General features: G+C 35.1%; 1 protein-coding gene across 1 annotated transcript in view; it reads left to right on the forward strand.

Annotated features, from left to right (window-relative positions):
- Positions 1–242: 242 nt before the first annotated feature.
- Positions 243–26735, forward strand: part of LOC136035877 (titin-like) — a 35084-nt gene continuing 8591 nt past the window's right edge. Inside the window, exons 1-7 of the mRNA XM_065717842.1 lie at positions 243–378; positions 3693–3902; positions 6988–7134; positions 11479–11631; positions 17787–18381; positions 19887–20189; positions 23199–24095. Coding sequence (XP_065573914.1) covers positions 3711–3902; positions 6988–7134; positions 11479–11631; positions 17787–18381; positions 19887–20189; positions 23199–24095 — 2287 coding nt within the window. The 5' untranslated portion in view covers positions 243–378; positions 3693–3710. The remainder of the gene's footprint in view (positions 379–3692; positions 3903–6987; positions 7135–11478; positions 11632–17786; positions 18382–19886; positions 20190–23198; positions 24096–26735) is intronic.

Genomic DNA, 26735 nt, shown 5'->3' on the forward strand with positions numbered 1-26735 from the left:
GAGTATTCGTTTCGATTTGCGGATTATTAGCTATTGATTTGCTTATTCAAAATTTTGCCACAATAATTTTATAAAATTTCTCATGTTCGTTTTGAAAGTTTACGTTGTTGAAAATACTTAGTTTAACTAAATAAGCTATTCAAGGAGGAGAATTTAATTCTGAGTTAATAATTTTAGGGAATTCTGAAAAAAAAGAATTAATTTAAAAACAAGCAACTTTGTTAAAAGACAATTCAGAAGCTTCTATCATTGGTTTCTAACGTTGACAATATAGATGGTAGCCTGTCGGTTACATGACGAAAACGGGCAGCGGGAAATGCAAAAGTGAATTTAGATGCTTTTTTTAATGAGAGTTCTTCTCTACTTTTGCTTGTTTGGGCAAGTTTGTTTATGGTTCTTTTTTGCCTTACTAATCCAATTTTTTTAAAAGATCGTGTTTCTTCAACCAATCTAAAAGTGATAGGCTTGATAATTTCTTTGGTAAAATTCCAGTTAATTGACTTCTTGCTATCTCAGAAAGGGTTTAGGTTAGGAAAAATGAAACTTTCAGGGATGAATCTACAGACCAAAGCAAGTCCCGGGAGCAAGCCAAAGTGAAAGTTCTAATCAAAGTTGGCAATCTTTGAACTGTAGTCATCCCTCCCCTAGCTGCAGTGCTTGATATGGCTGACCTGGTTGCCTCCCCTAGAAACAGCTCTGTTGATGTTGGATAGGCTATTATAAAGTATAAATTTCACTGTTATTCTTTAGTTTGATGGCCCATATTTCCTAAGGAAAATGTTAGAGATGGGAGATGAACTGTTAAAACAAGACTATAACCATATGCATTCATGGATAACTAAAAATCTAGACACATCTCTCTTTATGTCTCAGCATGTCTCCTTCTTGAGACCTACTACTCCATACATTTGCAAATTTGACACTTTCTATTAGCCCTATTTTTACTAAACCAATGTGCAAAGATCATAGGCCTATATTTTCTGACAAAAAATGATTTGGTAAAATTCTAGTTAATTGACTTCTTGCTATCTCAGAAAGGGTTTAAGTTAGGAAAATGAAACTTGCAGGGATTAATCTACAGACTAAAGTATATCCTGGGAAGGTGTTTTGAAGCAACTACCTCCACTTCATCTCTGTCTAGAGGGCCCTGAACTTTGATGACCTTTAAAAATTTGTGTGTTATAAAATTGAGAACTTGAAAAATAGATTGTCTGCTTAATTCAAGTGCAACATAATTGTTTTCAGCTTCATAACTTCACTCAATTCCACTTTATAAGGTTTTTAAGATATGCAAATACATTTCCTAAACATTGATATGGCTCAAAATTCTACTCAAATAACAGGAATTGCGTTTTCAGAACTAAAGTCAGAGAAAAAGCTACTAGCAACTGGAAATTAAGGTGAAATGTTGTTTTGTCAAAATTTCAATAGGTCATATAGGCCTAGGCCAATTTCAGGGCCCCCTAGAGGGAGAAGGAGTAGAGATGGGTACTTTAAAATACCTTCCTGGGACATACTTTAGTCTGTAGATTTGTCCCTGAAAGTTTCATTTTCCTAACATAAACTCTTTCCGAGATAGCAAGAAGTCAATTAACTAGAATTTTACTATTTCTTTGATAGTTCATAACTAATGGGTTAGGTTTATTGCCTATTCATGGACTGATTACAATCACTATTGGAGAAAATTGTTTGAGATGTTCTATCTTTATAACAGTGATAAGTGAATGGATCATTTTGTAAAACTGATTATGTTCATGACTTTTGTTGTCTCTTATGTTTAGAATGTCCTTGTCAGAATTAGGTTACTTTTCCTTGCCTTGAGGTCCTTTTTTCTCTGAAAATTAGATTATTTCCAAGTTTTTAGTTTCATGCTTTCCACCAATTTACCACAGATTTCAACATTTTTGTCTTGGAGCTTCTTGCTTTCATGGAAAACAGTTGGGTTAGGCTTGTAAGACTCAGGAATTTGCCCAAAGCCTTAATGATGAGTATCAAGCCCACTTGAAGTAGATTTTGATATATGTTTTTGAAGAGGAAGGGACCAAATTTAGACTTTACCACCCTCTGCCTTACCATCAATACTGTGAATTCTACAGTATTCCATTTTGAATTAAAATGGAACAGTTGTGGTTATCAATTCATGGCTAATTATAGAAAAAGCCAAGACAGATAGTCCAATTGAGTGAGAAGTAAACTTCTCACTCAAACTTGTTAATAGATATGTCTATCTATTATCCATCCATGTGTCATTGCTAGGACAGTAGAACCAAGGTAGATAGTTATAGAGCTAAGATAGTGATAGAACCTGTAGTTTTCCAAATGTTTGGTTACTTTGACATAGGTAAATAGTGGGAGTAAGTGTGCCCCTCTTATTGGACCAATATTTGATTGTTATCTTTTAGCAAGTCATGCCTGACTAGAGTCTCTGGCAGGTTGACCAAGAATTTGATATTGACATAGGACCATTAGATTGCCTGGAATGAGAGGTAAGCAAGGGATGCCTACCTATGGTCTTAGACAGGTTGAACCAAGAATTTAGAACTGAAACACAGACTATTAATTTGCATAGAATTTGAGACAAACAAGTGTCTAAAATCAAAATAGCGCCATTCTGCAAATAGTGTCAGGCAAGGCCATAAACATTGCAATTGTCCTTGTTTTTCCCCTCCTGGGCACTTACTCCCTTTTGCCCCCTTGAACCAACTCTAAGGGAATCACTTAAGTTCTGAAAACAACTTTTAAACCCCTAAAATATACCTCTTATTTGTATCATTCCTAAAAGTGCTTGAATTTCCTTTACCACACCCCCCCACCTAATGTGCAAATATGTATATCTAGTCCAGTTTATATATGTCCCAAACATTTTTTTTTCTCTCTTGGTTTTGTTGATGTTCCTCCATTGTCATTAAATGCATTTGAACAAAAGACTAACATAAGGAAAGAAAAACGCAGAGGAAATATGCATTAAAAAGACACTGGGAAGAGCCAAATGTAGGTTTTTCCTTTGGGGGAGGGGCAAATGTAGATTTTGCTCTGTCATCAATGCTGTAAATATTATAATGTTTGTTTAGAGTGAAATTAGAATATATTTCACAGGAAAATATTGCTCCTGATTTGTTTTTATTACATATATACTATTTATCAAGTGCTGGTTTTATCAACTCACAATTTATTTACACTACTTTTGAAAGATGTATAATATTATTGATTTAGAAATAACTTTACTCTCTTAAATATAGCCTAAAGCAAAATATTGATGAAATATATATTTAGCCAGCCCAATTATCAAAAAGTTTATGGTAACAAACTGTAAGTGAGGAGAAACTTGGACAATATTAACCACAATTCTAAAGAATAGGATTTTGACAACAGTAGATTCTAAACATATAAAATTTTTAATTTCAATGTTACCCATTAAAGGCTACAAGCATAATAACATTTCCTTGATTTTAGAAAAAGGGGAAACACCCTCCAAAAATCAAGTTATCTTAATGAAAATCATACCCTCAGATTTGGCATATGAGAAACCCAACCATAGTTGTGTTTAAACTTTGTGCTATTTTTGTGTTAAGCATCTGCAGTAAACTGATTTGGTTTGCTTAACCATTTATGTCTCAAATCTATACAGTAAACTGATTTTGTTTGCTTTAACATTTATGTCTTATATCTATAGAGGTTAATGCTTATTGCAGGCCAAAATAATTGCTTTCATGGAAGGCATGGGCAACAATGGAGTTATTGATCCTGGCCCTTCTGTTGATGTGACTATAAGCAAGCCAGAAAATTTGGTTGCAGAGTTAAAAAGACTTGTCATATTCAATCTTGGATTAATACACCAACAAACTGATGACATTACAGCAAAAGAAAAGGCTATTCTTGAACTTCAAAGGGAAAAAGAACTTGTAAGGATACTGGTACTTTTTGCTATGGGACTTTCTATTTTATGTTAAACAATTTCCCTCTAGATGAAACTAGCTGTAGCATCTGTAATGCACAAAATAAAAAACATGGTCTAATTCCTAAGGATTATTTGATTTGTTGAGTTTAAATCAAATAATCATTTAGTGAAATGATTCATTTAATAAAAATTTTTTTCATGCGATTGCTTTTCTCTAAAAAAAGGGACTGTTACGTTTTTATTATGCACTTAAGCTAGAATTGTTTGTATAAAGCTAAACACACAGACTATAAATAATGTTGTTAAAAAATCTCCTGGTTTTTAAGCATTTGAATTTCTTATTTAATCTGGCAGTAAAAAAGTTATCAATGTAAGTTTTGATTTTTCATAGTAGGTATCATCAAATTTAATTCTACAAATTTTCTAGGAATTTCATGTTGCAAAAATTCTGCCAATGAAATAAAATTAAAGTTTTTTAACATATACTTCAAATTAGAAATGATATCTTGTTATTATTATTATTAATATCTTATTATTTTTCCTAATATTTGTGATTAATTAATTTTTCTGTCTGAGATAGTTTAGGTTCTGGTAATTGTTTTTATTCCATCTAATAAAATATTATTTTTGTAGCTGCTATGTAAAATACATAAAATTTGTAGGCCTATATAATTTAAATTTGAACTATTTTAAAATTTATTTTAACTCTGAAACTCTGAAAAACAGATTTTAAGATTATTGAAGAAATTTTCCTTTGAAATTTCAACTTCTAGAAAATTCTCCTTGGAAACAACCCAAAATAAACTATTTTGGACCTGACCAGCTGTGTTCAAAAACCTCCTTTACCTGTAATGTGTTATTTTGCATTAGTACGTAATAAGTTCTGTTATGCTCATTATATTTTACTTAAGATGTTTTACAACAAGGACAAACTATACCACTGTTCTTGTCTGTGTACTGGTTTTGGTTTCTTGGCAAAGTAAAAAAAGGCAAAACGAATCAGGGTATTTAGCTACCTTGCACTTCAGCATTTATTTGCCCTGTCTTGATTTAGTGGTGATATTTAAAAATAATTAACTATAAGCTGAACTATTTGAATTATAAGAACAGGTCCACCCATTACCGTAATGGAATCAAAATAACTTAAACAACCAGTTTATTAAGGTGAGGAAATTCCAAGAACCGTAGACAACAACATGCAGAGGCTGATGCAGGAGAGATTTGGTGACTTTAAATTTGGTCACTTTGTGTTCTGTCTCAATTGAAACTAGATTTATGTTTCCTAGGCAACGTGAAGTATTGCAACAACCTTTTGTTGGCCTTGCTAATCAAAGTGTTGCAGAAACAACATTTTGCCTGGGGACCAGAGGAAGGAATTTAAGTGTTACAATGTCTTAGTAGCCAACTGGACCTTATCCTTTTTCTATTGTTGGCATCCTTACAGACTAAAATTTAAAATACAATCTTATCAAGCTCAATTAATGCTATGTATCTAATCTTAACTTTTCAGAATGATATTGCTGCAGCCCTTCTACACTAGAATATTTGAGGAACTACTGTATTACAATACATTTAAATTAATAATTGCTGGATAACCACCTTGAGACAAATGTTTTTTCATTCAAGTATATGAGAACCACAAGATGTGTAGCCAATTTGCGTTTATTAGCCTAAAATGAACACCAGCAGCCAATAATATGCACACCAACTAGGGAAAGGTGGAAAACCTTTGTCTATAAACATGACCATGGATTAATTGCCAATAGTTACTTTTAAGCTACCAAATTATCTTGGATTTATATTTCGAATTCTTTCTTCCAGTGTGTACGTTAAAACTGAAGTTGTTGTTCCTTGAAGCTGGAAACCTTTTAAATGGTATACATCAGGGAAAATATCACAACTTGCAATTTAATCTTACCTCCCTTGTTAGTTTTATAAAGCATTCCTATGCTCTTAAAAATGCTACCACTATAGATGGATACTGTTTAAATGCGAGAATGGTACAAGCCCCTCATCCAATAAGTGGAAGTACATAGCCCTGTCATCCTTGAAGACAATTGTTGTGTAGCAGCCAGTTCTTTAATCAAAACTCCCTCACTTGTCCCTGAATTCTGTTTTCTAGTTCTTTTAATCTCGATTGGTATTCATCAGCCTTGTCTGATGTCCATACTTTCTGTAAAACCTTGGAGGTGGGATCCTTGTAACTTTTTAGCAATAAGCTGCAATAGGCAAACTAAGAAAAAAAAAGAATCTAAAAACTAAAGTGCTGGTATAATTTTTTTTTGGCACTTTTCGTTTTCTTTCAGGAGTTTTGCCATATTACTATCTAATTACAATCCCTTCCTTAATTTTCTGCTTCTCGATATGTTATGTCATTTCTCTCTCCCTCTATCTCTTTTCTCTCTAATTTTTCTTATATAATGCAACAGTGCAAATGGTGTCTTCAGTTCTGCCTCTAATTGTTAGAGGAAAGATTTCTAAGGATTGACAAAATATAAGCTGATTAGGTATGCCATATACATTAAAAAAAAAATTTGCTTCATTGAGAAAATCAAACTAAATATATAATTTTTAGTTAAGAGTGATCAAATGTGAAAACAACCAAAAAATACGTTTTACTATCAAGGGGCTGTCACCCCCCCCCTCAGAACTAACTGTAGATAAAATATATTAAGAATATATAACATTCAACTTGGCTTTTAATTGAAAGTATTGAAATAGGAACTGTGAAGCAGAATCAGTGTTGGTATTCAGGAGAATTTTGCCATTGTCCTGATACTTCATAAAAGTGGAAAGTTCTGCTAATCCTTATTTAAGATTGGAAATGTTAACCTGGTAATCACAATATATTCTCTCAATGGGCTCAGTGGCCTTCCCAGAAAAGAGAAATTGCAGTTTGTCTCTCCCAACACAATGTTCTCAGTTCACCCTTGAGAGTTAGGCATGAATGTATCTATATGGATAGGGCATTTGGTAATACTTGGGCCTAAATGCGTATCTCCTTTGAAAAGTGCATACTGTTCTCTTCCAAATTCTCTATTCTTTATTGTACTTGTGTTAGGTTTTTGTTAAATTAAAATTGTCTCTAGTTTTTACAAAAAATCGTGAAACTTGAGATGAAACTTGCTGAAGCACTGGAGCAAATGCGAAGACAGGCTGATGAAATGTCTCATGCAAAGGACTTCTATGATTTTGTGGGTAATTCAGGACATCATGGAAGTGATAATGGCGTGCCGGTGAGTGACCTAGTGCTTTGCCTTGTAATTTTGTTCCTTTAACTTTTTTGCTTTACTTAAGTGCATTATAAATGTCTCCTTTATTTTCCCTAATAGCATACAAAATATATTAGCATTGGATTGTCAATGCATGTTAACACACTTATTTACAGTACATTTAAAAGAACCTAGGGAATATAAGCTTCAGAAAAAGTATAACACATATGGAGACCAGTGCAGTTCCGTCGAATTAGTTGGCGGGTGCCTTAAAGCTTGAAGAACAGTTAACAGAGTAAGCTGTCTGGAACAGCCTTAAATAACATATTGACGCATTCATCAGTGAGTTGAGGTAACTGCAGCCAATTTTCGCGTCAGGCCATGTTTCGTTTTTTTAAGGTATGGTAAACATTATACTCTGATACTATCTTTATTAAAAAAAAACATTCAGGGCTAGTTAAATAATTTTGCACCCTTGCTTTCTGATACTCTCAAGCTTATATCTTTGAGTTGAGACATGGCCTGAGTACCACACTCGGTAAGGCCATTCAGCATTCTGGCTGATAAAATTGCAGAAAGTATCCCTGAGTCCCTTGGGAAAGAACCAAAATTGACAACACCTGGAAACGACCTTAACAAAAAATATATTTCTGAACTAAGGCACAATAATATAACTCCACTTCACTTCGCACACCATAGGCTCTGGCTCGTGGACAAGCAAAAACCATCCTTTTTGGCCCCAAGCAAGAGTTCTGCGGATCTTTCCAAAATGTAATATCATATTCATCAATCCGGCCTGAGGTCCACACTTTCCGTAAAAACCGCACAGGTTAGACCCTTACCAGTTTCCAGGAATTAGCTGAGATCGGCGGCATAGGAAAAAACAAAACGAAAAAAAAACCGGGACAAAACCAAAGTGTTGCTCTTGCAACGCTAGCGCTTCATGCTCTCAACTAGTGCGCTCTGTCAGGATGAGCTTGGACACTAGTGATTGTCGTGAGAGACTTCAAGTGCGATCTCACCAGTAGCATTACTGCAAGGTCTTGATATCGATTTTGGAGACGACTTCTCTTTAAAGCTTGATACGATTTTGAGTGATTGGAACTAGGCTCTCAGCTTCATGGTTTGTCTGGAAAAAATTTAATAGTGCATTATAGAGCTAAAAACGAAATTTTAATGCGTAATTGATCAGTTATGTGGTATGAACTTCGCACATAGAACTTTGTTTTTTAATTTAATGAATGTAGTAGGGGCGGTGAAGTAGATCCAAAAGGTGGATCTTCTGGAAATGGAAAATCGTTTTGGTTAGTTTGGAGCCTACTGAAATAAAATGATTCTGAAAGTCTTTGTAAATAGTAAAGCCATCTACAGCTATTGCCTTACTTACTATCATTTCAGATAGTAGCATATTAGGACTGTTGTGATTTATAGCATAACGGAGTATTCGTTTTGATTTGCGGATTATTTGCTATTGATTTGCTTATTTAAAGTTTTGCCACAATAATTTTAAAAAATTGTTCATGTTCGTTTTAAAAGTTTTCGTTGTTGAAAATACTTAGTTTAACTAAATAAAATATTTAAGGAAGAGAATTTAATTCTATATTAATAATTTTAGGGAATTCTGAAAAAACAACTATTTTAAAACAAGCAACTGCGTTAAAAAGACAAATTCATAAGCTTCTATCATTTTCATGGTTTCTAACGTTGACAATATAGATGGTAGCTGTCGAGTTACATGACGAAAACGGGCAGCGGGAAATGCAAAAGTGAATTTGCATGCTTTTTTTAATGAAGATTCATATTAACTTTTGCTTGTTTGGGCAAGTTTTTTAATGGTTCTTTTTTTTTGTCTTACTAATCATCGCGCCTCGCACATAAAACTAAAAATCAATTGCACCATTTAGGTCCTCTAATTCAAATGATTTTCAATTTTAAGATAGTCCCACTTGTCTTCTGTGCTGGTGTTGTAACCCCGGTGGCTAAGAAAGAGAGAGATAAAATTAAATATAATTCACATCGGCGAATCACGATTTCACCAGTGACTTGCAAATCGCTACAGCTGATAGCTATTGATGAGATCACTGAAGTTTGGTCGATACCAACAAATCAGTTTAATTTTTAAAAAGTTTACAGTCGCGAACATGTATACAGAATTATTGCTAATGTTTCAATTGACGGTTGAAGAGAAACCTGATATTGTTGCTATGGCTTGTGGGTGCGTTTGACTCGACGATGTGTCACGTGAGTTTGACTCGAGAATGCATTCTCAGCTTTTAATCAGGACTAAGGATCCTGGTCTAGATGGTGTAATTTTATGTCAGGCCTTGACCTGTCGCTTTTGGATCCCGCTGACAATGTATTGAATTTGAGCAAGACTAGAGTATTGAAGAAAATTTTTATATTTAAAATTTGATATTTGATGAATATAACATAGGAAGACAGCGCTGGAATGTAACGCTGAAAAAAGTGAGATTGTTGCCATTAGTAACTCACCAAAGTGGCCCTTCTTGAATAATGTTTGTTTAGACAGTCATCCGGAGCCATTGTCGCCAAGCATCCGTTACCTGAGACTTGCTTTTGGGATTGATTTTGAGACATATCCGATCGTTTTTGCTAGAATTTGTAGGTTCAAAGCTTTATAAGACATACGATGTGCTTGCTCTGCGTGAGGCTTGACATAAAGGAAGTCTACTGTCAAAAATCTGTAATGCATTGGTTGGGCCGTATCTGCTTGCTCTATTTCTTAATTGGAGCGTATTTACTATCTTAGGTAAGAGGAGGCTGCAATTTTTGATTTTTTTGGTATGCAAAGTTCTTACCTGAATACCTCTGTGGGCCAGAAACGGGCACCTAGTTTCTTTGCATGGGGCCATAGATCCTATTAAAGCCATCATTGGACGGAGATTGCGGATTGAGAAATTGTTGGATCCGACGAATAGCTTGTTTACTTCCTTTCTGTAAACTGTTTATTGGCAGATACTTTTTCTTCTTCTTTTAAGTGTTTTTTTTTTTTTAAGTTGTTGTGATTATTTGTTTATTTATTCTTTTATGAACAAAACACTTGCAACATGTATAGCAATATAATATTCTTCTGGGCTGACCAAGAGCCTGACACACGGCAGTCCAAAGGGATAAACAAAGCTGTTTTTGGGTAATAAGTAAAACAGTTCAAAATAGGGATGAAACCTTTTTATTGACAGTGAACAGATATAAAATTTAACTGGATATTTCGAACACATATACAGTGTTCATTTACTGTTTTACTGCTGATGATGAACACTGTATATGTGTTCGAAATATTCAGTTAAATTTTATATCTGTTCACTGTCAATAAAAAGGTTTCATCCCTATTTTGAACTGTTTTACTTTCGTCATGGAAAGGCAGTGTGGTCTTCGAAGTTATCTACGTTGGGTAATAAGTGGACTGATTGATTGTTAAAATTCAAATTTTAGAAACAAAAATTGTTAGCGCTCACCTACATCCTTTAAAAATAAAAATTAGTTCTGGGAAGGAAGCCACTGCACCTCCCACTATTTTTGGAAATTCTGACCCAAAGACCACGTTTATATTCTCGCTTTAAATTTGATTTAAAAAAATGAGCTATCTTAAGCCCTGATGGACTAAATTTGCGATTCGACAACCAGAAAAGTAAATATTATAACATGAATTATGATGGAAACGATTCGAAAAGAAGCTTCTAGCAAATGAAAATGGAGTAAAAGACCAATAAAGGATTTAATATAAGCTTTGATGTGGCCGGGTTCACATTTTGAAATCAGAAGGAACATGAAAAATAATCGACCAAAACTAACAACACAGTTAAAAGCAAAGAACAAATAAGTATTAATTAAAAAAGAAACGAGAGCAAGGTAGTTAGAATAAATAGTAAAGATAGATTAATATGCTTAGTGCTGCCTAATTGTTTGGAACTTAAAGGCCTTTTGGTGGCTAAGACTGTGGGAATAAAGCTAGTCTTCTGCTTCCCTGATATGGAAACAAGAGCAATGAAGAAAAAGACGTTTTGGGTGCTTTTAGAAGCGTGTAACTCATTCTTTTTTTCATGCCTGGATCTTCTTCCGTTTTTGCCTAAATTAGGGCTCTGAAACTTTCCAGGACTGCGCTTGTAAAAATAGGTAGCAATATGCTGTCTTATACATATACTGTGTTAAGTAATTTTGTTATAGTTCTTTCTAAAACTGCCTTCATAAATTTATTTTGCACCAGGATGTGCCCTTATCTTATTTGTAAAGCCCTAGCGTGGATATAGTTATTGCCAAAAAAAAGAAGGAAAATATGGCAAAGAATAAAAACTTGTTGTTGAAAACGCCTTTAAATATGTTCTTTAAATACGTGGTTTATTTTGTTAGTGGCTCTTACCGTTGAAGCAAGTGACTGATGAAGAAGCCGAAAATGTTGCTGCCTTTGACGAAGTTTTTCACGATTTCGCCTCTTCACACATCATTTCAGACATTGAAATTGAGTCTCACGGAACTTCAGGACCTCAAACAGCTAGTCAAATTGTAAATATTAATCCTTTTGTTTATTTTTACTTATTTGTGAATTGGGGTGGGGGTGATACTTCATATTACAAATGTAATGGTAGAATAATTGTGGAACTTTGAATTTTCAAGTGGGAGAGTGTGGAGGATCCCCCCCCCCCTAAGTCTTCACCTGTATAAAACATGTTACAAAATTCTTTTACTAATGTCACTTCACGTGCTCTTTTACTTTGGAATAGCGTTTATATATATCAGACAAGTAATTAAAGCGGATATTCTTTCCGTGAATAACTGTTTTGGACCTCTTGATGTAAAAAATTTGATTTAGTGCTTTCTTTTAACTATGGTATAGCAATTCTGGAAGTTGCATTTACTAAATAAATATGTCGCCCAATCCTCCTGTCCCAACAAATACTCGCAGCATTTGTGGACATTATTTTGTGGAAAGGAACTAAAAATGAATATACTCATTTTCTGTAGGGACATGAACAAGAATGCTTCAGGTTTGAATGATTCAGCCGCTTATTTTCTTAAACTTCGTGGTAGATAATAATTTTATTCATAACAAAAATTGAGTGTAAATGCAATTTAGGAAATTTGTGTATTAAGTTATGATTCCCAGGCAATAATTACAATTGGACCAGCGACACGTCATCCTCAGGCCTTTTAAATTTGAAACAAAAGTTTTTTTTTAATATTACATTTCACAAGCCTTACGATGATAAGGATCGACCTTTTTGCTTGAAAATTAAATTTAAGTCTTACTCTCCGCGACTAAAATGAGCTTAAAAGCTTTTTCTCAATATGTTGAAACAATAAACAGTATTTTAATATTCTTCAAGCGCGTTTTTCTTAAAATTTTACTTTTTAGAAGAGAAAAACAACATTTCAACTGTTTGTTTTTTAATTCAAAAACGTAATTTAATCACATTTGATATTAAAATGATCAAAGGTAACTATTTTCTTTTGCAAACTTCGTGGAAAATAAATGTTATGGTTCATACAGGCCTTTTTAAGAAATTTTGGGCTTGCAGCCCAAAATTTCCAAAAAACCTTGACAGCAGCTATTCCCTCTTTGAAACGTTAGGCTTCAACGTTTCAGGATTCAGACTGGAGACCCTTCTAAAAATCTTTCTTTAAAAAAATTAACAACAAAACATCATTTCTTCAATTACCTTCCCGAAAACAAGACAGAATTGGAAAAAAATCCTGTCATTTATTTTTAAAATAATGTAGTAAATAAATGCCATGGTTCATGCGATCCTTTTTCGAACAGTAGTTATTCTCTCTTTCCAACGTTAAAAATCAAGTGCTTTAGGAGCTGTAGTTCTCTTCGCTTAAATTCATGTAAATCCGCGACATTTTGAAAACTTTTCCTAACACGTGTTTGAAACTCTTAATCTGGCACTGTCGTTTTTTTTTCTGGATGTCAGGTTATTATGGCTATATAACAAGTTTTAGCCACGTTGTTGAGCTATGAGATATTGTTTTCATACCTTTGTCTATATATAAATCCTTGATGTAAAATCTTTATTCGTGAAAAGCCTAAAATTCTGTTTTTTTGCTGTTGTTTATAACTATGAATATGTTAGATATCCCTTGTTATTTTAGAGAAAAAAAAAACCAAAAACTTATATTCATAGGTTGTCATTGTAGAATAAACCAATGTTAAAGTAGAGTTGCGAAGGCACTTGGTGTTGTGTCTCTAGCTGATTTCTATTTTATTTTATTTTGCCTTAGAATTAGTCTTAGAACTAAAATTAGATTATTAGAGTATATGGTGATACGATTTGTTTAGGTCTGAACAAACAGTGCTCCGAAAAATCGAAGAAAATTGCTTAATATTTTCCAAAGAGCTCACCAAGATCTGTAGATGGATAGGACGGCCTCAAAAAGGGTGGGAAGAAATTATGAGCTGCATATTAAGGCAGTTAGAACTTCGTGGGATAAAGCTAAATGAGAAGCTGAGAATTTAGTGCCATGAAGGAAAATTGTGCGTAGTTCTGTTGGCCTTTGATGGAACTGGACTGTAACGAGTTGTTATTAGCATTAAGGCTTTACTTGAGCCATCTTATCAAATCGAATATACTTAAGATATATTGTGTTTTACTTGTAATTGAGATCTTTCCTAATTGGCGCATGGCTTCGTTAATATCGATTGACTGATCATCCGTCTCTTAAGCCTATTGAGGGAATTTTGGGAGACCCTAGTTTTCTAACCATTTTTCTGAGCCTAGGTTTTTATGGCACTTGGTATTTACCAAGTGACTTATAGCGATCGCAATTTCCTGTCAGTCCCGGTTTTGCTAGTTTGGGCATCTCCAGATAAGCTAGGACGATGAAATTTGGCAGGCGCATCAGCGACCAGACCAGATTAAATAAAAAATAAATCACGACTGGATCTGTTGACATTGGGGGGAGTTGGGGGGGGGAGAACCTGAAATCTTTGAAAACACTTAGAGTGGAGAGATCAAGATGAAACTTGGTAAAATGAGGTATTTTTACGATCGAGTGATGGGATCTTAATGAAACCTGATATTTAGAAGGACCTCGTAACTCAGACCTCTTATTTTAAAATCCGACTGGATCTAGTGTCATTGGGGGAGTTTGGGGGGGGGGACCGGAAAGTTTGGAAAACGCTTAGAGTGGAGAGATCGGGATGAAAACTTGGTGGGAAGAGTTCGTGCAAGTCCTAGATACGTGATTGACATAACTGGACCGAATCCGCTCTCTTTGGAGGAGTTGGGTGGGGGGGGGGGTGGGTTACCTAATTAAGAAAAATTAGAAAAAAGAGGTATTTTGAACTTACGAACGGGTACTTGGATCCTAATGATCTTCGATATTTAGAAGGACCTCGTGTCTCAGAGCTCTTGTTTTAAATTCTGACGGGATCCGGTGACATTGGGGGGAGTTTGAGGAGGAAACCAGAAATCTTGGAAAATGCTTAGGGTGGAGAGATCGCGATGATACTTGATGGGAAGAATAAATACAGGTCGTGGATACGTGATTGACATAACCAGACCGGATTGGCTCTCTTTGGGGGAGTTGGGGGGGAGGTAATTCGGAAAAATTAGAAAAAAGAGGTATTTTTAACCTACGAACGGGTGATCAGATCTTAGTGAAATTTGATGTTTAGAAGGACTTCGTGTCTCAGAGCTCTAATTTTAAATCCTGACCGGATCTGGTGACATTGGCAGGAGTTGGAGGGGGAAAACAGAAATCTTGGAAAACGCCTAGAGTGTAGAGATCGGGATGAAACTTTGTGGGAAGAATAAGCGCACGTCCTAGATACATTATTGAGCTAACTGGACCAAATCTGCTCTCTTTGGGGGAGTCGGGGGGATTTTCTAGTATGGGGACTTCCAGATAAGCTAGGACGATGGAAGTTGGCAGGTGTATCAGAGACCAGACTAGATTAAATTAGAAATAGTCTCTTCCCCGATTGGACCATCCGGGGGGAGGGGGATTGAGCGAATAAGATAGTTGAGAAGGATTTTATTTGCCGATGAAACAAATGATTGTTCTTCTTAAGAGTGGCTTGTGGTCTAGGGGTATGGTTCTCGCTTTGGGTGGAAGAGGCACCCCAATTTTTACATGAACAAGGCCCGAAACTAGATACGTGATCAATATAAAGATCGCTGAAAATTGACAGGTGTGTCAGGGACCCGACCATATTAAATTAGAAATGTTCGCTTCCCCGATTTGACCATCTTGGGGAGAGTGGAAGGACGGTTAATTCGGAAAATTAGAAAAATGAGGTATTTTGAACTTACGAACGGGTTATTGGATCTTAATGAAATTTGATATTTAGAATGACTTCGTGTCTCAGAGTTTTAACTTTAAATCCCGACCGGATCCGGTGACGTTGGGGGGAGTTAGAGGGGGAAACCGGGAATGTTGGAAAACTTTTACAGTGGAGAGATCGTAATGAAACTTGGTGTGAAGAAGCTCTTGGCTCTTCCGACCACGTCACAGGTGCTATATGAGCTCTTGGCTCTTGTTGATATTTTGTGCTCGCTGTGTGCAATAATTTCAGTTTTGCGTATTTATCCATGTAAAGCAGTTTGATGAATTTAGATGAGGCGAGTTTGTTTGTGTTTAGCAGTTAACAATCATATTTTATTTTTTTTTAAATACGAATTTTCGCAAAGGGAATGAAATGAAAAATAATTACTTAAATACAAAGACAAATTTGCTTCAAAAATTTGTGCTTTCAACACCTTACATAAAATTAATACTTTCTTTAAGCGTGAAACTAGGCGAATATAATCGTATGGAGCAGTGAAATGTAGAAATATATAAATATTATCTATTACGCAATTTTAACTTGGCAGGTCGGAACATGTTCGCTAATGTTTAAACGTAAAAAATACATGGCGCTAATAGTTGTGTTGAGCAGTAATCTATATAAAAACAAGCCACGAAAATACTCGCTTGGAGCGTAGGGGGAATCAAATTTGCGAATATATACGTCCGGAGCAGGGAAAGGGCTAAGGAGCATGTTAGTCAAGTTGCCCACAACAGCCATTGCACATACATTCCATTTAAGAGAATATTGACGATTTGAATGGAATGGGATGGGAGCACAGTTCGATTGGCGTCAGATAGCCTATTGCTACGTTTTTTTATTAGCAGTAGTAATATTATTATAAATAAATTTGATTAACTTGTTCACTTTTAAATGTAAGAAAAAACAAGGAAAATTGAAAAGTGCCTTTGCGTTAGCACAGTGTTGCGGATGTGCTGGTGTCTTTAGTGCGAGTGCGTATAACAACTCATAGGTCAATCAGTTTTAATACTATATCTGTACAAACTGAATGGTATTGCTGGGAGTTTTACTTGAACTTTAGTCCGTCTTGACGTTTATTCTTTTTTTTGCCGGGTGTCTGAAAGATCATCCTGTGAGAGTCTCAAGCTATAATTTTTTATGTTGAAAATCTGCGCTTGTCTATTCAGCTGTAACAGGTCAAATGGATTAAATAAAAACATTGCCCATTTTTTGTATTCTATCTGCCTTCAATATAGTATTGATGGGTCTGATCGAAAGTATAGTTGGTATATATATATATATATATATATAGGCAGTGGTAAAGTCTCTGGCTTGGATCCACTCAAATTCACAAAGTTTGTAAGGCTGCTCTTATAATTTTATATTGAATTCATAGTTCCAGTCAAATTGTATAACTAAATTGATTAATGATATCTTGAATCAGAATTGGGGGTAGGGCAGGGATTTATTTTCCGACGTCCGTTTTAGCTTTGAAATGGTCTAGAAGCATATTTACCGTAATGTTGTATGGGGAGAGCGGGAGTGGGTGAAAACCCAATGAAGTATATTGTTTAAGGTTGGAATGTGGTCTTGTTGTCAGTATTAAACTTTCAGCTAAATATGAAGTAATGGTCAAATCTGATTTTTTGTTGTTGTCATAATAAAGAAGAATCATATCTTAGGCGTTTATCTCACTCGTGCAATGATCTTTTATAAGATTCAGAGTGTCGTTGAAAGTAACCCATGCGAGATTTATTTGGGTATCTCGTGAGGAAATTGTAAACGTTTGATTTTATGTGTATGCTACTCTACCAGTGCATTTGTTATCATCTAATAAATATAAAGGCGTACTATGTATATTATTCGCCCCACAAAGAAAGGATCGTCATCAAGGGTTAAATCTAAAAAAAACTTTATGAAAAGATAATTTATAACTTTGCCAGATTGTTTACGGCAAATTGTATGGGTTACTCCAAAAGATGAAAACTGATGCTTGTATCAACAATAAAAATTATTACCGCCATCTAATGTTTTTTTTTAATCTAAAGTTTTTTCAGTGTTAGTAAGGACAATTTATTTAATTTTTTTAGTTGGTGAAATTACTTTAGTGCTTAATTTCAGTTCCTGGCAAGAAAAACGAATACAATGCTAAAAAAAATATTAAGTGTCACCAAACGCTAGATGGTGTTGAGAGGTTTTTTTGCCGTGCCTGTTTCTACTCTTATAAGTTACCCATACTCTTTGGTCTACGGGTGAAGTGTTTAACTCAATACTAAAGAATTGACGGCTGAATTTTCACACTGACAGGGAGTTTTCCTACCTTTTCCTTCTTTAAAAGTGGCATCATTTTGTAGGTGGTTTATTCTAAAGTGCTTTGACTCACGAAACCATATTTTTGTCGTTTAAGGGGAGTCGAAGTGCACCACAGCTACTTGAAGCTGCCAAAGTTAACGCTTCAACGAATACCTTAGAAGTTAAAACTGCAGATGCTTCTACAGATACAGCAGATCTAGAAGAAGTCAGGTTGGATAAACATTTGTGCCAGTCAGGCAGTCTTTCTTCTGCAAATCGAATAAATTTTGATAGTATGTGTTGTCGATTATTAGATGAAGTGACATGTTCTCATCAATTGTCAAACCATCAAGTGGTATTAAATAGTGTTAGTGATACTGAAATCGAAAAAAGTTTGACGCAAACTGATATTAATTCAAAGAAAAATGATATACTCAATAATGTTAATCTTAGTGAAATGACTTTTTATGATTCAGATCAAGTAGGTAATAAGGAAAGTGACTTAATCGTAGATTCGGAAATGGACAAATTACTTGGCATGGAGGGGCTTAGAGAGCAGAATGATGAAATTACAGCTGAGCGTTTTACGCCTTCAACTCCAAATTCAACTGTGAGATGGAAAAGAAGTTTATCGAATGCTGCACGGCACAATGATAGAATGAAAAAACTGTTTATTGAAGAAAATAAAATATCACCACCTGTGCCAAAAGGTATTTGGGAATTTATTGATTTCCTCGTGATTTTCTGTATATTTAGTCGCCTGTTTCTTGCTGTATTTACGCAATTCCCTCTCTCGTCAACATAAAATGTGATGTACATGCCTGAGTTGTGCCGTTAAAAATTATGTTCCAGTATGTATACATTTAAGGCGACGTTAAAATTTTAGTATGAAAAACTGTTTATCAGTGGGATATGAATCTATCACCTCTCATATGTCATATAGGTGTCATGTAACCGCTTTATTATGTCGTGTTAAAATAGCATGGGATATAGCGAGAAACTTGCTAAGCAAAATACAAATAATAAAAGGTACAAAAGATTAATACAGCTAATGGTACTTATTAATTAAACAAAACACACTCAAGAATTGTGCTTAGGTTAGATCTCAGAAAACCAGTTTCTTAGCAGCAAAGATACGTGACGGGTGATAGAATGTACTGGACTTGTATAATTTGGACTATATATGTGCACATTAGGAGCGGGGGGTTATGATAGGTTAGTGACGCCGTCCAAAAACTTTTTATTTTAAAAGGTTAGAAGTAAAAATGGGGTCTGGCATGTTTCCCCAGATAATTCCCCCCTGGAAAATTCTCCAGGCATTCGGGTAGCCAAAGGGAAAGCTAGACCAATAAAAACAGGGGAGAAAAGAAGGGATTCTTGAAACTTCTACCTATATTCAGAAATACAGGTAGATTATGTGGTGAGGAATGTCCTATTGGATTTATTTTTGGATTTTATATCTTTCAATTCTTATTTTTGGGGACTTGGGGCTAAGCTATAATAAAAGTGTAAGATAAAGGTTAAAGAAATTATTTTGCTTGCTTATTTGAAATACCGGGGGAGCGAGTTTCGCTCGATGATAACTGTGAACCGTCAGGTTGATAGTTAACGTAACCAGACACGGTCAACCATAAGTAGTTAGAGAAGAGGACATCAAAATCCTCATAACAGGTGTATTAAACAAATAATATAGGAACAGGAAAAACCTAATTTAGGTTTTTTGGTGTTGGAAAGAAAAATAGCCCTGGTAACTTGATCAACCTTTAAATTGATATTTGATTCTGGTTAGCTAATTTTTGCCATTAGATGGTGAATGAAATGTATGTTTAGGGGGATGGGAGGGCAAAAAGAATTTTTTCAAAGCCATGACCTATCTGGATTGTTTCTTCACTCTGAAAACATAAGCATGCCAATTTTCAGAACAAAATATATTTCTGTTTACGAGACAAGTATATTATCACTCATATACAATTATTGCCCGTTTAATAATATAGATATATTAAGATAAAATTTTCAGGAAAGGACATCTTACATACCTGATATTTCTTGAAGGACTTGAAAAATACCCACGGGACGTCAAGAATTTTCATACTTTTTCTGAGGCCTAACCCTACTTTGCAAATGTAGTAGGATTCTCAAAATTTTTAGGCTAACAATTTTCAACTCCTATTTTATCCTCCTCTGTATACAGCTAATGCAATATTTGAACTTTCAGATGTACCGTCACCACCTGGTATACCTCGTGCATCCAAAGTTGGCGAAGATTTTGTTAGTCTTTCTTGGGATAGTCCCAGTGAAGATGGGGGTGCTCCTATCATAGGCTTTTGGATAGAAAAGTGTGAAATTGGCTCATTTGTCTGGGAAAGAATCAATACAACAGTATGTATAACGAATCAAATCACAATTTCTTGCCTTATGGAAGACAGAGAATATGATTTCCGTGTTTTGGCCGAGAATGAACTCGGTACAAGCCTGCCATCTACGACATTGTCGCCAGTGAGGATATTTGACCCCAAAGGTTCATATATATATATATACATATATACTTCTCGCTAGAGCTTTTTTAAACCCCATTCCATTTAATGGTAGAAATGTTTTTATTAACGATAAATTTTTAACTTTTTTTCTTATAAATACCCTCGTAACAAAATGAATGTCTTACTGTCCGGTTGAAACAGTTATTTAAATAGGAAAAGATAGTGATAATTAAACAATCAACTTGATAGTAAGACGCCTAATGGAAGAAAGTACTGCTATTGATGCAATAAAACCTAGTATCTAATATCCAGTACCATAATATAACTGAATATTCATAATAACAAGTCGTCACGGCATAAAGTCGCGTCATTTTCGGGACTCTACTTATCGCGAGGGTCATTGCTCCTCGAGGAAGATTTCCTTGTGACAGGCAGGTGTGAATGAGACACTGTAGAATTTTTAGGGTAGTGAGGGGGGGGGGCTATTGCCGGCCATTACTGTACTCCTGTGTTTTGATTCCCTCCCTACCAAGGTAGTTTTTCTGAAAACATCAATGTTAGAAAAAAACGAAGATGGGGGCTAAAAAAACTATTACCACGCCGTTTACCCATTTTGCAGGTTTTTAAAATTTGTAAACCTTATTAGGAAGATTTGACCAATTCCCTTCCGTATTATATCAGATTAACGACGCTTCTTGACTACTAAGGTCCCTCCGTCGGCCCTGCAGTGCATTGCTGCAGCATGATTCGATCTCTGGGTCCCGTATTACCAAGCTAAGGTCAAACGCATTGCGCCACCGCAGGACACCAATTCCCCTCCCCTCTGTAAAAAGGTCATGTTTGAATCACCTTCCATTTAATTATAGGTACCGTCTTTATCGATTCTGCTCTCACTGTTTTTAACAAAAATACTAATAATAATATTGGTTAAAGAAAATAGCTCAAACTTGGCAAAAGATGTTATCATAATCACAAAAATGTAGAATAAAGTGGTAAACGATAGTTCTACAGAATGGGATCTATAAGAGTTAGTTAATGTAGGGGGGAGGGGGATCATTAGCTATTTGATAGCTTGTATAATCGTTAGGGGGTATTTTTTTTGGGGGGGGAGTGAGGGATTAATTTTAACAATACTACCATCAACCTTTTAATAGCCCTGCTTTCTGAGGTTGCTAGTTTTCAAATCATCACATTATTTTCAATGAACTATCCTCTGCAGAGTCAATTTAAACCCAGGTTATGTTTAATTGTAATTCAGACTTTTTAACTACGTCTTTCAAATTACTAACCGTCTTAGAAATACAAAAAGAAACCGATAGCACGAGATGCAATGCATCTTTGACGGTTTTAATAAAAACGACGTTAAACGAAAGCATTAACTAGTTTAGCAAAGTATATGCTAGTTTAGTTTAGCTATAATATAGGCTACTAGTCTACAAAATACCTGTTCTCAGTTAACTCATTTAATAACAACTACAGTTAACTCATTTTGACATGTAAAGGGGTATTGCTATGCGGTAAATAAGTTTATCATAAGAAACTTCCATACTTCTTTTCTTCATTGGCCCGTCAGTGTGGAAGTTGAATCTATATAAACTTGGCCTGCGAAGCTAGTTTTGTGTCTGTTAAAGATTTTATATTACTGTGCGGTAAATAAGGCTATCTTAAGAAATCTCATACTTCTATTCATTGGGCAAAAAACAACCAATCACTGTAAATTTAAGAAGATGTTTCTTTTATTCGTTTCTATCATACTAAGACCAGTTCGTTATTAAATGGAAAGGGTTTTAAATACTCTACCCGTAGACTATCTGGTACATTTGGAGATTTTGTTATGGTGTGTTTGTAGTTTTAAACGTATTAGACAAATTAATCTAATGTCAGCGGGTTGTCCAAAGTCTATTGGATCAATTCCTATGCTGATTGGGATTTTCTGTTTGCACTTCTTTTTATTACATTCCTCATATATTTGCAAAACGCCCTAACTAAGGGGGGTTGAAATAGACATAAAACTCAACCAAACTTCATTTTAATGCTTCCTAAATGTGTTTGGTGAAGCTCAAGGATCAGGAGTGGCCTTCATAACTTTTGTTAGACTTTCTTTTGTTACTTGTGTGGTATCATTCATTTTCAATAGTCGATAAGCCTGGGAACCAGTACAAACTTCTATTTCTTGAATGTGCTTGTCAAGACTATATCCAGAGGGGCTAGGCCCCCCCCCCCGAAATATCGGTCTGAGTCATAAAAACGTAATAAAATGCATACAAAAAATTTTTTGGTGCGTTTTTAAAGTTTTGTTTGTCTATTCCTCCTGAAAAAAAAATGCCTCTCCTCATGAACAAAATCCCGGATACGGCCCTCATACGCATTGCCAAATTGGCTTGTCTTTAGTGCGATCATGATCAAAACAGTGAAAATAAAGGCAGATTCTCTGTCAGTGAAACGTTTAAGAAAGCATAAATATTTTAGCAGAAATCTCTGCCGAAGTCATAACGTGAGGGGTACAAAGAAACAACAACAAGATAAACAACAAAAATTTAAAGAAAACTATGAAAAAAAAAACAATCTTAATAAGATGAAGTAAAAGATGTAGTAGGAAGAAATGAGAACTAAAAGAGCAATGATTAAAACTGAAGATTCTGCTATTAATCATACATACTAGCCTGCATGATCATAGTGATGTTGCTTGGTCATTTACATCCTCTTTCAGTACTTCCTCAAAATTAGCGAAAAAATTGTCAGTTGTGGAGTGAAGGTAGGAAAATGCGCAATAAATAGTAAAAATAATGAATTAAGTAAGAGAAAAAGCTCCAGGCCGCATATTTTTAGAGTATTTTCCTATTGATGTTATGGGTAAAAGATAAAGTGGATTTTCCTTCAAAAGGAAAATGAATTTTCTTCTTATTTTCAATGAATTCTTATATTTTATTCTAAATATTCCATAGCTACTGATGATGGGGAAAGGACGGGGTAACTAATATGCTGGTGGTGAAATCTTTGTCTAGAGTCATTAAGTTTTAACTGTTGTATCAATTTGTCTTTTTTTTCAGTTTGTCCTCCGGAAGTAGTTCAACCGATGGTAGATTTTCTTGCACTAGGATACAGGAATGTGAGTTTTACCTGTCAAATTCTTGGCCACCCGCCTCCTTTTATTACATGGCATAAAGGTGATAGAGAACTCTGGGAAAGTGATAAATATAAAATTAAAAGTAACGATAATGTATATTCTCTAGAAATAGAAGACGTTTGCATAGATGATGAAGGTGAATATTTGTGTTCTGCTGTGAATAAGCGGGGCCAGGCATCATCTAGTGCTCGTTTATTCGTTAGAGTTCCACCAAAAATCAGTTTGCCTCCAACATTCCGTGAAACCGCATATTTTAATAAAGGTGATAGCATTGTTCTTGCTATACCTTTTTCTGGGATCCCTGAGCCGATTATAACCTGGTTACGTGACAGTGAACAAATTCTGAGTGACGTTTATTATGATGTAAAAATTCAAGACGGTAGCGCCATTCTGACGATTCGTGATGCAACCCCATTTGATACAGCATCCTATAGAATGGTGGCTGAAAATGAACATGGAGTAGATTCTGTTACTGTTAAGATTCGAATTCGGGATAGACCAGATCCACCTTCCTCCCTCAAAGTTGAAGATGTCACGCATGATAGTCTTATTCTTAGCTGGCAACCGCCCTCTTGGGATGGTGGATCTGCTATAATGAATTATACGGTTGAAAAAAGGGACTCTCTAACATCGTCTTGGGAGTTGGTGTGCTCAACAGCTTTTCCCATCGCAAACATAGAGGAGCTCAGTCCTTCACGAAATTATCACTTCCGTGTCTATGCCGAAAATATTCATGGATCAAGTGATGCTAGCGAAATAGTTTCCACGGTCACGTCAAAGTCACTGTCAGAAACTAGAGAGGTCAAAAAGGAAACGAAAGGTATTTATTAGGCTTATTACAACTCACCGTTATTTTTGTAGTCTCATTTGTATATATATATATATATATATATATAGTTTTTTTTTAAGGGAACGTTAACCCCTTGTCTATAATAAAACCAAAATCGATGAGAAAAAGTGTTTTGCTCAGATTGAAGTTGGTTTTTTTTGCTTTAAATTGATTTATTTAAAGAACAAATACTTTTTACAAATGTGTACCTTTTTTTCCTAGGAGGCTGAGGGGGTTGGGTGTCAAAGCCTGATTTGGATTTTAGCATTTCTGTTGCATTGTTGGCCTAATCCCTCAGATACTAGGCTAATACGGATATGGCTTGAGTAGGAAGTGTGTCTATAGAGATTACTTAAAGAGATAAAAAGGACCAAAAAGGCGAGGTTTAAGGCCTTAATTTTTCAAATATCTGCCAGGCCCTTCAGAACCTGCTTGTTAGACATTCTCTCTATACTCGCCCTCCCTCCCTTCTGCACAGCTATGCCTTCAAGTGCGTGTCATAAATTCCTAGAGTGAGCTAATATTTATAATAAAGATCTTGTCAAAATATCCATACACGCAGGGTAATGTCTTCTTCAACAACTCACTTGGTGCTATGACAAAAATAATTTTTAGTTTGTAGCAGGAAATTTACGTGCTTAAGCAGGTATATTATTCGCTAAGGTGGGTGAAGAGGGCGAAAACTCATTTGGTGGTGTGACTTCTATCAAATTGAACACAAGTGAAATTTTGGATAGCAAGATTGAAATACCACGAGACGGGGTCTGGGTTTTAGAAATGCTTAGGTGACACATGGCCCAAAACATCCATGTGTTTTTTCTATCTAGTGCAGGAACACCCATATAAACTGGGTGCAGAATTCAGATTGGAACTGTGTTATAAGGAGTGGACTTTGTCTTCTTTTTCATTCATTATTTATATTTTGGTCAGTTGGAGTGTCTTCTTGTATGTGGTGATTTAAAGTTTAGGTTTATGTTCTGTTCCTTGTCTGCACATTTTTTTTTTGTGCTGAGCCATCTTTTAAAGTAAATTTCCATTTAGTCAATAGTAGGTTTCAGTATTAACAATGGTATGATCTGTTTCCTTTTTCGTGTTTATCTTATTCGTGTACGTTAAATATAATATGGTCCATTAGGTTTCCATGTGTAGCCTATTACTCACACTGTGCTCCTTTTGGTTTTATCTGTGAATAATATATTATTCTGCAATGTTTTTTTTTTTTTTTTTTTTTTTTTTTTTTTTTTTTTTTTTTTTTTTTTTTTTTTTTTTTTTTTTTTTTTTTTTTTAGTTTGCAGTTGCGTAATTATGTGGTCCCTATAAGATATTAAATACAAAAAAACAAGTTTTTTCAACTGAAAGTAAGGAGTGACATCAAAACTTAAAACGCACAGAAATTACTTCGTATATGAAAGAGGCTGCTTCCTCATCAACGCCCCGCTCTTTACGCTAAAGTTTTTTACTGTTTTAGAAAGAAGAATTGAGAGAAAGAGTCAAACTTTAGCGTAAAGAGCGGGGCGTTGATGAGGAAGCAGCCTCTTTCATATACGAAGTAATTTCTGTGCGTTTTAAGTTTTGATGTCACTCCTTACTTTCAGTTGAAAAAACTTGTTTTTTTGTATTTAATTTCTGAACGTTTTTGAATCAATGCATGTTTTGATTTTGGCTCTCCGCAGAGGAATAATCAAAATGAAATTTGAATTTTTTTTTTTTTGGGGGGGGGGGGGGCTAAATGGCTTTCTCATAATTTTGATCGAATGATTTTGAGAAAAAAAGAGCGGGGGCGAAGCCTAGTTGCCCTCCGATTTTTTGGTTAATTAAAAAGGCAACTAGAACTTTTAATTTTTACGAATCTTTTTATTGGTAAAAGATTTACGTAGCTTATAAATTAGCTTACGTAAAGAACTTTTGTATTCTCATGTTTTTATTACATATATGAGGGGACTCGCCCCATCGTCAGTACCTCGCTCTTTACACTAAAGCTTAAATTTTATCCCAATTCATTAAGAATGACCCCTGAATCACAAAAGCCGTAGAATAAATAGTTGAAATTACTAAAAATACTTTAGCGTAAAGAGCTAGGTATCATAAGGAGGTGAGCCCCTTATATGGGTAATAATTTCTGTTTGTTTTAAGTTTTATTGCTGTTCCTTACTTCCAGCTGAAAAAGCTTTTTCACATTTATTTTTTATTTTTTTTTTTAAATAATGCTAGTAAATCCTGCTCTCCCTTCATGGAAGTTTTCTTTTCCCATGACAAATTCTCGATGGAAAGTTCCCCCAGCATATCCCCCTCTTCTCAACCCCTCCCCCCAACCAAAAAAATCCTCCTGAAAACGCCTGTATACTTCCCAATAACCATTACTATATGTAAGCACAGGTCAAAGTTTGTAACTTGTTGCCCCTCCCACGGGGACTGTGGGGGAGTAAGTCGTCCCCAAAGACATAGTTATAAGGTTTTTCGACTACGCTGAATAAAATGGCTATCTCAGAATTTTGATCCGTTGACTTTGGGAAAATAATTAGCGTGGGAGGGGGCCTAGGTGCCCTCCAATTTTTTTGGTCACTTAAAAAGGGCACTAGAACTTTTCATTTCCGTTAGAGTGAGCCCTCTTGCAACATTCTAGGACAACTG

The sequence above is a fragment of the Artemia franciscana genome, chromosome 1 (assembly GCF_032884065.1).
Source record: "Artemia franciscana chromosome 1, ASM3288406v1, whole genome shotgun sequence".
Lineage (NCBI taxonomy): Eukaryota > Metazoa > Arthropoda > Branchiopoda > Anostraca > Artemiidae > Artemia > Artemia franciscana.